The sequence below is a fragment of the Cibotium barometz genome, chromosome 63 (genome assembly GCF_041138505.1).
Source record: "Cibotium barometz isolate CiBa-2024 chromosome 63, ASM4113850v1, whole genome shotgun sequence".
NCBI lineage: Eukaryota > Viridiplantae > Streptophyta > Polypodiopsida > Cyatheales > Cibotiaceae > Cibotium > Cibotium barometz.
In genome coordinates this window covers 1,547,115-1,561,799 of record NC_141108.1, presented here as the reverse complement: position 1 = coordinate 1,561,799, position 14,685 = coordinate 1,547,115, and the positions used below count along the sequence as shown (strand labels likewise).

Below are 14,685 nucleotides of genomic sequence, written 5' to 3'. Positions count from 1 at the left end.
GGTATTAAGGTTTTATAACCTTTGATAAAGGCTTTGCATGAAACATTTTTTTTTAGTACTTTTTCCCCCGTGTGTGGCTGGTGGTTTTTTCTCTCCATCGCCTCTCTTCCCAAAAGGCTGAATTGAGTGCTGTACCTGCCTTACAGCCATGTTGTACTCGCTTGAAGCTGCTGCTGTACCTGCCTGCAGGGCTGCCCACACCTACTGTACGTGTGCTGTACCCGCCTCCTATGCTGTACCCGCCTGCTGTACCAGGCCTGTACCGGTTGCTGTACAGTACCCACCTGCTATACTAGGCCTGTATCTGCCTGCAGACTGCACCTATTATAACTAGTGACTGCACGTGTTGAACCAAAAGGTTGTACTTGCACACGTGTGAAGCACTTGATGTACTTGCTGTACCTGCTACAAGTACAATACCTGCATAGTACTTGGTTGGTTGTACTTGCACACGTGTGAAGCATTTAATGTACACCTACTGTACCTGTTGCAAGTACAGAACCTGAATATTATCTGGCTGTACCTAATGTGCTTGATTGTACCCGCTACAAATTGTACCTGTTGTACTCGGATTGTACTCACCATACCAGGTGCCCTCATGTTTTCTCATTTGTGTAATTCTAAAATTTGTTAATTAAAATTCAGAGAATTGTTTAAATTGTGTAGTGCAGGAGCAAAGCATGTATATGGTGACCATGCTCAGGAATGTTCTTCCTGGTGTAGTCAGTATATTTCCCTGTGTGGTGTTGTTAACCGCGCTCTTAGAGCTTCTGAGAGCCGGTGAAGGTTAGACTCACCAGGGAATTTTGGAGCAAAGCTCATTGGGGAGAACGGGGCCATGCTCCCTCCGCGGTGTACTCCTTGGCCTGCGTTAGTACGGGCGTGCCTGTTGGTGCACGGTCCTGGAAGACCAGTGAAAGGCACGTGTACACCCAGTGAAGGTGGGAATGAGCTTGTGATTTGGGGCTACTCCGACCAACACCCCTTCATCGACTTGAACCAGTTTTATTTGGTTGTTTTCACTCTCTTGTGGAGAAATCTGGCCTGTCATGCCCGTGACACTTGTACAAATATAAATACTCCAAGAAATACAAAAAGTATTGAGGGGGGGGGGGGGGGGGGGGCGGTTCTTTTCGACCCCAGTGCTGGTGTCATTTGTATTTTCAGTATTTGTGTTGCTGATATTGTTTCCATTGTTTAATAACAGTTAAATTAAGTGTTCTAAATATGTGTATATTGTCTTCCGATCTGTAGGCCTCCTGTAGGGAGTGGTCACAGTGTACATGTTGGAATGTAAACCAAACTTGTCTACCCTTAGCCTAGGAAAATTATTCATATGGTATATTACATTATGTAGTCATCCTACATGTCATATGAGGTGGAAAGGTCCCCTACAAGTGTGGAAACGCGAAAAATTCAAAGGAGGTACGAAGATGGCTTTCTATAGAGATCATCTTCTCCAGCTCACGGAGGATGGGTTTGTGATTAGACCCAGCTACATGGATACTCATCTTTCTCATGGGGTACGGTGTGCTATTGGTCAGATGCGCACATCCTCACACCAGCTAGAGATTGAGACTGGCAGATTCAGAGGAGTACCAGCTGAGGCCAGGATTTGTCAGCTGTGCCAGATGGAGCCAGAGACAGAGTTACATTACATATGTCACGGTCTAGTATATTATGAGATACGAGGCCGTTTTCACTGCCTGTTTAGAGAGGGTTTCGGACCACTTTCTAGAGTCATGAGATACCAGGATCAGAGATGCCTCGGATTATACTTGCTGGAGCTGCGTAGACATAGAGAGGGTCTCTTGAGAGGGAGGGGATCAGAGAGGGAGAGACACCTACAGAGGCAGATTACAGACTTCTTTCGACCAGAGATTGAGCAGTCAGGCCAGCAGGCATTGCAGCTAGCCCCAGAGTATAGCCGCACCAGAGGTACACTGATTGATCGGGCTATAGAGCTGGGGCGGTCCAGGCGCCCCAAGATGAGAGGCCCATCTGGACACCGGCGGAGACTACAACAGAGGATTAGGACCATACTAGCACGGCATGGGAGTCAGTCGTGAAAAGACTAAAAAGGATTCGAACTCAGGTGGATCCTTGCCTCTGTAAAGGCTCTGACACTAACGATGCATGGTCAGCAGAAGGATAGTGCAGGGGTCCTTTTTTTTTACAACCCACCCCCACCCCCACCCCCACCCCCACCCCCACCCCCACACCCCCCCTCTTCCTCTTTTAAGAATAATTTTAATGTCATAGGAGACCTTGAAGGGTTCTGCGACCAAAGCTTGATTCAAATTCAGGTTTCATACTAACCACTTCTGCCCCAAAAGGTTGGGGTGCTGGTGCTGGTGCTGGTGCTGGTGCTGGTGCTGAAGAAATCTGTCAGGATCCTCTGTCTAGGTACATCATGGCTCGGTCTCCTGTGTTCCAAGAGGGTCTCTTTGTGTCTTCTGAGCTCAAGTAGGAACAATCCCAAGCATCTCTGATCCTCAAACTCCATGACCTTGCGTAACGGCCCAAAACCCTCTCGGAAGAGGCGGTGATATCTCTCTGGAATCTCATAATAGACTGTACATCGGCAAATGTAGTGCTCCTCTGTCTCTGCCTCCTGGTAGCATAGTTGACAAATGCGGTCATCCCAGATCTGATGCACATATCACCCTATCTCAATCTGCAGTTGGTGTGATGATAGGTGTACATCCATGTACGTCGGGCGGGTGATAAAACCATCCGGTGAGAGGTGCAACAAATGGCTCTTGTAATGAGCCATTTTCGTGCCTAAGGACTCAAGGGGACTAGCCCATGTCCTCTCTGTGTCCACTCTGATGATATCCATCCTAATCACGCGGTTCTGCTTTGAGCGGGTGAGATCCAAAAATGGACAATCCAAGCTGTACTGAAAGGGCAGGAGTGCCTCTATTCGCAAACCATGTAGGTCAAACCATGATCTCATCTAAGCATACCAGCAATGAGTATCTCCATCCTCTACCAATTGTATGGATGAGGTCAATGCCAATCGGCATTACCTCTGTTGAGGGAGCTTCCATAGCTGCTGTAAAAAGGTAATTGCTTGGAATACGGCCTTGGTCACTACAGGTCTAGCACCCAACTTAGCCCGAACAATCTCATGTGGTATCGATGATTTGCTCTGAATCATGCGGGCAATCATCATAATCAACGGTCTCTCCATATGCCTCCATCCCTCATCTGTCCCGCTCTGAGATCTGTGATGTATGCTGCCCCCCCAAATTGGAGCTCCGTACAAGAGGGTCGGTGTGACAAGTGTATCAAATAGCCACAATTTGGTGCGCGGCTCCTGAAACTGTATGTGTGCACACTGCCTGTCAACTACCCCCAAGGCTGCATGCCCTTCAGCTAATCTAGCTGGTACTGCCTCCTTCAAGGAGAAACATGGTCCTATGAAAGTAACTCCCAAATAGACTTGTGACCTGACGTACTCAACCGGCTCACCTCGGAAAGTGAACTGATACTCTGATCTCGTCACCCATGGGCCATGCCTTTATGGTGTTAAACACCATAACCTTGGTTTTCCCAAGGTTCATTGTCAGATCTCTATCTGCACAGAATGTCTGTAATGCATCCAAATGTCACTGTAATCCCTTTGGAGAGTTTGAGATTAGAACAATATCATCTGCATATAACAAGTTGGGTATCAACACCCCTGCCAGGCATGCCCCTGGGCCTCCCAATTTGTCTATATAATCGGAGACCACATCCATGTACAGTCCGAAGAGGGTGGGTGAAAGCGGGCATGTCATGTGCTACCGTGTGCTATACGCATGCAAGACTAGTTTCGAGGCTTGGGGAAGCTTGGAACTAGGCAGGCTGATTGACGAGCTGAGTTAGGGAAATACTAACGGGCGGGCACCCAAGTATGGACGGGCGGGCGGCCAAGTGTGGACGCCCGATGACCGGCCAAGAGCCTATAAAAGGGTGGCCAAGGTTAGTTATTGTAATATAGAGAGTCTCGCGAGTTTGTGAGAGCTCTATGGTCTTGGAGCCTGGATCTAGTGCAGACGTGCACCTGCTTTATGCAGCCGAGGCCGGCAGCAATCTCGAGGCCCGCGAGGGCAGCTTCGTGGCGGTATGGGACGTCGCGAGGGGGAGATTGGTCGGTACGTCAACCTAGTTAGCTCAGCTCGTGGCTCGGTGGGGACAGCCAAGACTGTGGGCTCGCCCACGGCTGTCATGGTTGGGAGGTGAGTCAGGCCTGCACCCCTATGCTTGTTTGTTGTTCGTTTGTTTGCAGAATTCGAGTTTCGAACCAAGATCGATCACGAGGGAAGATCCGTGGGGGTTTGACAGCATCCCTGCTTCACCCCTATCGTGTTGATCACCCTATCGGATAGTCCACCTGGAGCTCATACTCTGCCTATCATAGACTCATACAAAGCATATATCCCCCACTGCATATCCTCAGGTACCTTAATGTCCTGCAATCTCTGCATAAGCCTGGCACGTGGTACGGTATCGAAGGCTTTGAGTAAGTCCACAAAGCAGCAGTATATCCTTCTCTTCTGTGCCCTGTCCTCTTCAATAACTGCCAGAAGTGTAAGTATGTGATCCAAGGTAGTAAATCCTCTCCTGAAGCTGGCCTGTCCCTATGCTTGGTGACCATGCCTCTCTGCCCAGCGGCTCAGTTCCGACTCCAATATAGAGCCATATAGTTTGGCCAAGTAATGGCCAATCATGATCGTCCTGTAGTTGCCTGGTACCATGGGGTCCCCACTCTTAAAGAGTGGTACAATGGTATGCTCTGTCCAGCTTGCCAGGAAACCCTCACAAATGGCACGATTAAACACATGTACAATCAGTGGAGCCAAAAGTATCACGCGCATATGAGAAGTTCTATCAACGTCTACAAAAGACCAAAGAGTGTTACAATGTGTCCATGAAGTGATTGAATGAAGGAAAAAACATAAAAAAACCCAACTAGAGCTGGAAGAAAAAACAGCCACAGCCATATAAGTGCTAGTGGTACACTGCTACAATGATAGAATTTGAGGGAGTTATTTTAGCTCTTGGTCAAGCCCTTTGTGAAGCATGTTTAGCTATTTAGTAAACTCTTTGTGATGCTTGTTTGTATAGGAGTTAACTTTGTGTTAAGTTCCTAATCTATACTTTGTGTACGGTTTATATTTGTGTGTAGAGTATCTATGTGGGGCTAATTGTTTCTTTATGTCCACATTATGCTACTTGTCTCTCTAATCATGCTCTTTAATCCCATGAGGCTTATACAATAAAAAGGATTATTGGTAATCTTCTCCTAAGCATATTGTAAGTCTTGTTGAGAGAGAGTAGTGTTCACTGTTAATATTATATAAGCTAAATCTCTATTGTGTGTGAGAGAGAGAGTCAAATAACCTGTTGTTTGAGTGTGTCTATGTGAGGCATTCAAGACTCTCTACTTGAGAGAGAGAGAGAGAGAGAGAGAGAGAGAGAGAGAGAGAGAGAGATTAAGTGTCTACTAAAGACCCAATGGGCCTATGAGACCAAAGTGATACAATAATGTCCATGGTATATCTCATCATGGAATGGAAAATAAATTAGAAAGAAAACATGAACATAGCTATCTCACTTAGGTGATACGAAACTGTCCATGGAAACTCATCATGGAAATACTAAGAACATAGAAACATGAGAGCAGCATCAGCTTCGAGTAGATGGTATACCACTTTCCAAAATATCAAGCATGGGGCTAATGAGTATGGCCGAGAGGTCTCCCTCAACTATGTCACATGGAAAGCTAGCTCAATGGCGGTGGAGGCTGTCCTGGATCTAGAGCTGATGAGGTGATCGTGGTCGACAGTGGGCCGGGGGCGTTGGGCACGCTGGAGTGTGGAGGCTCGGTCTGAGGTAACTCCCCTCGGGCGAGGTAGGTCCGGGGCAGCTCATGGAGGGTCCACAAGATCCACTATATTGGTGCCCTCCACCTCCTGGGTCCGGAAGAAACTGGTGATGGTTGGCTGGCGAGGGAGGGGGCGGGGTGGCTGGGGCCGAAGCTCTCTCAAGAAGGCGTCCTTGTGTCTGCGGAGCTCAAGCAAGAAGAGGCCTAGGCAACGCTGGTCCTGGAAGTCAATGAATCTGTAGAGTGGACCAAATCCCTCACGAAATAGACAGTGAAACCACCCGCGGATCTCATAGTATATTGGGCAACGGCATATGTAATGCTCCTCCGTCTCAACCTCTGTGTGGCATAATCGGTAGATCCTCTCCTCTTCTGTGGGTCTCTGTATGAGCTTCCCGGCTCTGAAGATGCGCTCAGCTCTACCTGTCTCCACTTTGAGGCGATGGGATGAAACCCATATTTGGCCAATCGCAATCCGCATGGCATGGGACATTTGAACACTCAAGTAGCCCGGCTGCTGGATGAATCCATCCTCAGTGAGTGTGAGGAAGTGATCTCTGTAGAATTGCATCTTCGTGGGGAGCTCCGAAGGTGTGATCCATGTGCAATGGGTGTAGAGGCTGAGAAGATCTAACGGGATAACCCGGTTGGAATCCTCATGAGAGAATTGGAGAAAAGGGGAGTCCAAACTATACTGAAGGGGGGGTAGGCGGTCCATGTGGAGCCCATATACAAAGAACCAAGTGGAAACTAGTGCATACCATACTCGAGAGTGGCCCTCAAGTGCTAGCTGTCTTGAGGACTCCAAAACAAGCTGCGGTTACCTGTGGGGATCCATGTGACTGATGCGATGGAGGTATGTGATTGTCTTGAAGAGTGCCTCCACTACCATTGGGGCTGCAGCAAACTCTGCTTGGATAATCTGGTGTGGGACCGATGGTTTGTTGCGGATCATACGGGAGAACATCATGACCTGGGGCCTCTCAACTCGCTGCGAATCCTGATCGGATAATTCTGGCCCCCAGAAGGCTGCTCCATACATCAAGGCTGGTGTGACGAGGGTGTCAAAAAGCCAGTCCTTCGTCTTGGGCTCCTGGAAATGTGCCTGGAAGCATTGCCGCTCAAGTAAGCTCAAGGTTGCATAACCTCTGTGTCACCCTGGCATGTGCTGCGGGAAGCATGGTGAAGCGTGGGCCATTGAAAGTGACACCAAGGTAGACATAGGATGAGACAATCTCCACAAGATCCCTTCTATATGTGAAGCTCAATTTGGATGTGAAGGGACGAGAGGCATTGAAGACCATTACCTTGGTTTTACCAAGGTTAACAGAGAGGTCCCGTTGAGTTCAAAAGTCGTGTAAGGCATCCAACTATTCTGAAGCCCCTCGGCTGAGTCTGAGAGGAGAATGATGTCATCTGCATAAAGTAGTATGGGGATCAATATGCCTGCCAGTGTGGGACCAGCCGTGCCTAATCCGTCAATGAAGCTCGAGATCTCATCAATGTAGAGGCCCAAAAGAGTGGGTGACAGAGGGCAGCCCTGTTTTACCCCAATGGTGCTGGAAATCTCCTGTGATGTACCTCCTGGGGCTCTCACTCGTCCGGTGACGGACTCATAGAGGGCGATGATGCTCCAAACCATGTCAGATGGGACTCCTAGCTCCCGTAGACGGTGTAGAAGGCGGGCTCAGGGTACAATATCAAAAGCTTTACGGAAATCCACAAAGCAACAGTAAATCCTCTGGTGTCGTGCTCTACCCTCCTGGATGATGGCACGGAGGGTGAAGATGTGGTCAAGGGTAGAGTAGCTCCTCCGAAAGCCAGTCTCTGCTGAGGCTTTGCATCCCCGGCTCTCTGCAAATGAACATAGCTCCGCCTCTAGCACTGATTCATAGAGTTTGGCCAATGTGTGGCCAATCATGATCATCCTGTAATTATTAGGATCAAGTGGATCTCCGGCGTTGAGGATGGGGGTGATGGTGTTGGTGGACCAAGAGGGTGGAAATCCTTCACAAAGGGCTCTATTGAACATTTAGGCTAATAGGGGCGCCAAGATATCATCAGCATGTGAGATGTACTCGGCAGTGAGTCCCTCATGATTCTGGGCTCGCCCATTGCATAGTCTACGAATGGCCTTGAGGACCATGCCCTTTGTGAAGAAGGTGGAGGTGGTGGGACGGGGATCTGATGGTGGGGGTAGGAGTGGCTGATGGGGGATATGATAGAGGGAGCATGCATAGGAGTGCCATGTATCCGGGCAGGTGATAGGTGTGGGAGGGCGATGTTCTCGGAGTTTCCTCCAGGCCTCTTTGTAGTTCGGCCCTAAGAAATAACGCAGCCTCTTTCCGAGTGTAGAACTCCCGTTTCTTGCGTTGGGTGAGCCGTTGAGAAATCCATTGCGCTTGGTGCTTCGTGATTTGCCCAACCCGTACCTCATGCTTAAGACGGGAGCATGTGGCCCGACATTCGTCATCATACCAACAGTTATGGGGCATGGAACCGCAAGGTGGCTTGGCGGTAGACCGCCGTGTGCAGATGAAAGAAGTGGTGGCGGATGTGTGGAGTATGGTGGTGAGTTGTGATGTGGGGGTGGATAGGGGGACAATAGGTTCCACATCGTGGAGTTGGCCAAGCTCATGATCAAAAAGGACTTGAGTGTAATGTGAGAAGGGTGGTGGTGGTGGAGGGGTGGGTGGTGTGCAGGTAAGAGTGAAAGAGAGGTAGGCATGGTCAGCCTCTAAGTGGGGTGGCGAGATGGAGAAGTCGGGGAGAAGGTGTGCCAAAGCTTGAGAGAAAGAGAGAATGCGAAATTTAGATCTTCTACTGCTCTGAGAGAGAGATTCTCTACTTTCAAGACAGAGAGAGATTCTCTAAGAGAGAGAGAGAGAGAGAGAGAGAGAGAGAGAGAGAGAGAGATTTTCTACTGCTCTGAGAGAGAGAGATTGCATCACTTGCTGCTGGATTCTCTGCTACTCAAGATTCTCTACTGCTCTATCATAGAGAGATTGCATCACTTGCTACTGGATTCTCTGTAACTCAAGATTCTCTACTGCTCTGTGATGGTTATATTGCTCGCTACTGGATTCTCTGCAACTACCAAAAGGTGCTGCTGGTGGCGTGTCTGGTAGCAGCTGTACTAAAGGCCTACGTTGCTCCTCCTACAACTGTTGCCATACGTTGCTCGTTTGATGTTGATAGCAAGCATTGCCTCACGATACTGATGGTGTGCTCTGCTTGGCTGAGGTCGATGATACGCGCCGCTTAGCTGTCTGTAACGAGTCAACTGGCAAAGTAGTCGAGAAGGATTACATCACAGCTGGCCGGTGGCAATTGTGGAAGGGCGCCCGTGAGAATCGCATCGCATTGCATCTGGCATAGCTGGATCACGTTGACACGTGGTCACACTCCAAATGCGCAGTCCATAACTGGAAAGAATCAATTAATAAGGTAGTAGATGCATCTCCCATAAACGTATTTATGCACCTCCCATAAAACATATTTTGGTGGAAATAAAAATTAGAGTATTCATGTAAAAGTCAAATCTGTGTAAGTTTGTTTTGTGTTTTTTATCACTTAATATTGTGTAAAAGGAGCAAATCATTTGTAAAAACTTATTATTGGGTATGATGAAATGAGCACCATTGCGGTTTCATCAGATACTAAAGAGTCAAGAATACAAGGATTGTGGAAGTATCTTCAGACTCGTCTGTTGAGTTTCCAAATACTAAACGAGTGGAGAAGTACTTTGAAGCTCCAGACACACAGGAGGTTACATCTAAAAGAAGGAAGCAGACTCCTAGAGTGAAGCAAACTGTCAGAAGAAGGACCAGACATTTTGATAAACTTTGGGTAAGACAACCTAACGAATCGACAGAGAAACAAAATTCAGATCAGGAGTAACCGATTGAGGAAGAACCTAAGCTAGAATCAGACAAGGAGACAAAAGCAGAAGACAAGCCGCGGTACTACGAGGCTGCCTTAGTTCAAGGCCTTGGAGGATTTTTGGCTTCTAATATGGAGCTTTATGGGTGAGGTGAGACTCCAGAGGTTCTGAGCGTCTCTATCTCAACTTTTGAATCTCTTTTAACATTTGCCTTGTATTAGTCTTCTAGCTATTTCACTATAGCCAAGGTTGCTTGATTTATTCTGCTTTTATCTTGCTCTTTATTTACTCTAGAGATGGGTAAGGACTATTTTGAGAAAAGTGACAGATTTGATGGTATTAAATACCACACATGGTCCATAAAAATGCAGATGGCCATGGTGGAGAAAGATTATTGGGCCATAACTAAAGGTGATTACAAAAAACCCACTAGGGATGCAGAGGCACTAAAAGTTTAGTAAGCACTTGACATGAAGACTTTAGTCTTCTTTATTAAGGGGTTAGATGATACACAGGTACCACAGGTAGCAAGTGCCGCCTCAGCCAATGAGGCTTGGACTAGACTTAAAGGCATCTTTGGTCAATCCAGTGCTGCTTCAAGACTTTGGTTAAGAAAGAGACTTTATAGGCTTGACATGGGGGATAAGGATACTCTTGCAACCTATTTAAGTAATATCAGAAATCTCATGAATCAACTTTCAGGGGCTGGGGTAATTATTACAGAAGAAGAAGCTGTCTTTGTGTTACTCTCCTCAATGCACCCAAAGTTTGATAATGTGGTTGGTGTTATTGCCAATCAACCCAATTAACCCTTGTTAGTGCCACATCACATTTGGTCATAGAGGAAGCTTGACTGGGAGTTTCATCAAATGGTATTGAATCCTCAAGTGTGGAAGTACCTGCTGCAGAATCTGTCATGATGTCCAAAGAAGAGAAGAAAAAGAAGAAGAAGGGACCCAAACCTTGCTTTTATTGCAAGAAGAAAGATCATATGATCAAGGACTGTTTCCAAAAGAAGGTTGATGAAGAGAAGCTGAAGGGACTCAAGGGCAAGAAAGAGGCAAATATTGTCTCGACATCAATAGACACTATTGACTTAGGTTATGCATTCTAGTAAAGGGTTAAGTAACATTGTGAATATTTTTAGCCGGTGGACATTTTTTGTGTATGTGTTTTTCAAGAACTTGAACTTGGTGAGAGCTTACCCTGTGAGGTGAAGCTAAACCAAGAGGGAGTATTGGAAATATGGTTTAGCTTTTCATATATCATTAACCTTTGTGGTGGGTGCTTTTACAAGGTGTAAAAGGACTAGATAAGCTAGTCAATTTCAGAAGTCTAGGTGGCAAGGGAGTCACATGGCATGGGTCAAGTTGGCATCCTATTTGAGGGGAGTTAGGAGGTAGCTTTAACTGCTCTCAAGGGGCATTATACATCATTGGTGATGTCATTCATTTGGCTGCTCTCTTCTCATCTTCCCTATATAATGAGAGGTCACGAAGAGCTCTAGAATAACCTCGTATAACTCTTGTATTAGCACTTGAATAAAAGGGCTATGTGCCTAGTCTTTTGTGGACTACATCTTGTGTCTATTTGAGTGTTATATTGCTTAACATGTTTATGTAGTGGGTGTTGATACTTGTTGAATCTCCAATAGCACTTGTGGCATATGGACTATCAGTAATACAATTTATAATATTAACATCTACAATATAGTCCAAGGGTCTATGAGACCAAAAGTAAGGTCTGAGCAAGGTCTAATCAGCTTTGTATCTCAGAGTGCTGCCTCATTATCACCTCTCTGATGGCGAAGATCCAATAAATGCATGCCTAAAGATCTCTGGTCCTCATACTGCATTACCCATGAGGGGGACCGAATCCCTCTCGGAAGAGAATGAAATCTCCCTCGGAACTCATAGTAGGGTGGCATCTGAACAAATAGTGCTCCTCGTCCTCCACCTCACTAGTCGTGCATACTCTGCACATATGTGCATCTCCTGGGATGCCCTTGGCTCTGCCAGACTTAACCCTAAAGTGATGAGAAGGTACCCTCAGTTGGCCAATCACTATCCATGTACAAAATACCCCAAGGGTCTATGAGACCAAAAGTAAGGTCTGAGCAAGGTCTCATTGGCTTTGTATCTCGAAGTGCTGCCTCAGGATCACCTCTCTGACGCCAAAGATCCAATAAATGGATGCCTAAACATCTTTGGTCCTCATACTGCATTACCCATGAGGGGGACCGAATCCCTCTCGGAAGAGAATGAAATCTCCCTCAGAACTCATAGTAGGGTGGGCATCTGAACAAATCGTGCTCCTCGTCCTCCACCTCACTAGTCCTGCATACTCTGCACATATGTGCATCTCGTGGGATGCCCTCGGCTCTGCTAGACTTAACCCTAAGGTGATGAGAAGGTACCCTCAGTTGGCCAACCAATCACTATCCGTCTACAAAATACCCCAAGGGTCTATGAGACCAAAAGTAAGGCCTGAGCAAGGTCTCATTGGCTTTGTATGTCGTTGTGCTGCCTCAGTATCACCTCTCTGATGGCGAAGATCCAATAAATGCACGCCTAAACATCTTTGGTCCTCATACTGCATTACCCATGAGAGGGACCCAATCCCTCTTTGAAGATAATGAAATCTCCCTCGGAACTCATAGTAGGGTGGGCATCTGAACAAATAGTGTGACTTGTCCTCCACCTCACTAGTCGTGCGTACTCTGCACATGTGCATCTCGTGGGATGCCCGCAACTCTGCCAGACTTAACCACCCTAATGTGATGAGAAGGTACCCTCAGTTGGCCAATCACTATCTGCATGGCATGTGACATGCGAGAGAGAGAGAGAGAGAGAGAGAGAGAGAGAGAGAGAGAGAGACGTTTTCAAAAGACCCAGAGGATCGCCAAGGATGATGTCCTTAAGTGGCAGCAGGTGTTGCAAGATTGGTGTTCATGTCCTTTAGTGGCAACAGGTCTCATTGGCTTTGTATCTCGGAGTGCTACCTCAGCATCACCTTTCAGACGGCAAAGATCCAATAAATGGATGCCTAAACATCTCTGGTCCTCATAATGAAATCTCCCTCAGAACTCATAGTAGGGTGGGGATCTGTGTTGTCCATTTAACGAGTCTTTCAATAGCAAGACTTCTTCCTTGTCCGAGAACTGCTCTATGTATCTCGTACGCGTGCACACACACACACACACACACACACACACACACTTTTTTAGTAATGATACACACACGCACACACACTGAGAGAGAGAGAGAGAGAGAGAGAGAGAGAGAGAGAGAGTGCTGAACCCTTACCACGTGGACTGTGAACAGATGGAAAATCCAAAGCTAGAAATTTTACAAGAAAACAGGAGACTGTTGAATGCACTTCTAGAGCTTCTACATGGAGATAAAAATGAGGGAAGGTTTTCCTTAGCTCAAGCTCCTCCCAAAAAATCTGTGCAGACCAGCAATGTTATCTGTGTGAAAAGCCTTCTCAACAATCAGTTGTCAAAGGCAGGGTACAAAGCAGCTAAGTATACAATAAAAGCTCTCAGGAATAAAACATTTGAGGCTACTGTGGTTGTGAAAGGAAAACGATTTAAAGGTAAGGTAGCTGCTACCAAAAAGCAAGCAGAGAACAATGCAGCAGCTGATGCATTAGAATGGCTCGATGGACTTGCAATTGCTGCACAGGAAAAGAAAGAAGCCAGAAAAGCTGCGAAGGCCCAGAAAACACCTGAGCCAGTATAAGGAACAAAAAATCTGTGGTGAAATGCATTGGCAGTGGGATTGTAGGCGTACTGCAGAATGTTCATTACATGGGCTAGCAGCCTCACCACTTTGGGGATAGGATACTTTAATGCCTGTCAAGGAAAGGAGGCTGTCATCCATTCAGTATATGGTCACCAACTGGTGTGAAACAGTTTGATGTTGCGAGGCACATAAGACAACCTCAAACGGGTGTTGGCATTCCCTCATTCTGATCATCACACTCATGGCAGCACTACAATTGGTCCCTATGCTTTCCCAGATGGTGTCGGGTGCTCTGTAGTATAGAAGTAACTGTCAATGTTAAATACAGAAAGCGGATTAGCTAATCATGTACAGGGGAGAGAGAGAGAGAGAGCTTTTGACAGCTAACATTAATGGATGAGGGGGGTGTATATCATATTTATATACTACACACATTCAGTCAAGCATGGCAAGTGCAACTTGTGCCCTCATTGGATGGGCATATGAGCTAATGCCAAATGCTCCAACAGCATGTCTTCCTAAGGGAAAGAATCATGATGTATGCAAGTGGAATTTCCATAGAGCAACTGTTGAGAAAAATGTATCATAGATTCTTAGGGAAACCTCGAGTGCGGTTCGGTATGATCTTCATTGGAGTTGTACATCTACATGTCCGTCAGGGCATATGGCTCATCTTGTTGGCAGAATGTTAGTGTGGGGGTAAATAAACATTAATCAAGGCTCCCTTGAAACAGAGGGATTGATCAATCCTGTTCATCTATACAATAGTATGTTTACACACGTCATATAAAAAGAGCAGCATTTTCTTGTGTTCTTCGGTATGTTAAAAGTGTTTACTATCTTTTTTAGAGATTGCATTTCCCCATTTTCTCTGAAAGAGAACATGGCTAATGTACTACCACTAACGTCTTGCAATAGACCCAACAGGTCTATGAGACAAAAGGTGTACAATGTGTCCATGGAGTCTTATCATGGAAAAAAGGACAACATAACAAAAAAAACTAACACTAACCCCTAGGTAAATCTAGATATGTATGGATCATCATCGTCATCCTCATCATGGAAGATCACCATCCTCATCATCGTGAGAGGTATAATTAATTTTTGTTGATTCTATTTTCGTTTGTAGAGCAAACAGGGAATAACCACCATTAGACTAAAAGCCAAGATTATAAATAGAC

General features: G+C 46.4%; 1 protein-coding gene across 4 annotated transcripts in view; it reads left to right on the top strand.

Annotated features, from left to right (window-relative positions):
• LOC147603557 (DExH-box ATP-dependent RNA helicase DExH3-like) overlaps nt 1-14,318 on the top strand; it is a 57,942-nt gene extending 43,624 nt beyond the window's left edge. For 3 of the 4 annotated variants that reach the window (XM_086796253.1, XM_086796252.1, XM_086796254.1), the window contains exon 19: nt 13,082-14,318. In XM_086796253.1, the coding sequence (XP_086652379.1) occupies nt 13,082-13,501 (420 nt within the window). In that variant the 3' untranslated portion in view covers nt 13,502-14,318. The remainder of the gene's footprint in view (nt 1-13,081) is intronic. The other variant, XM_086796255.1, reaches the window with a different exon arrangement.
• The last annotated feature ends 367 nt before the right edge of the window (nt 14,319-14,685 follow it).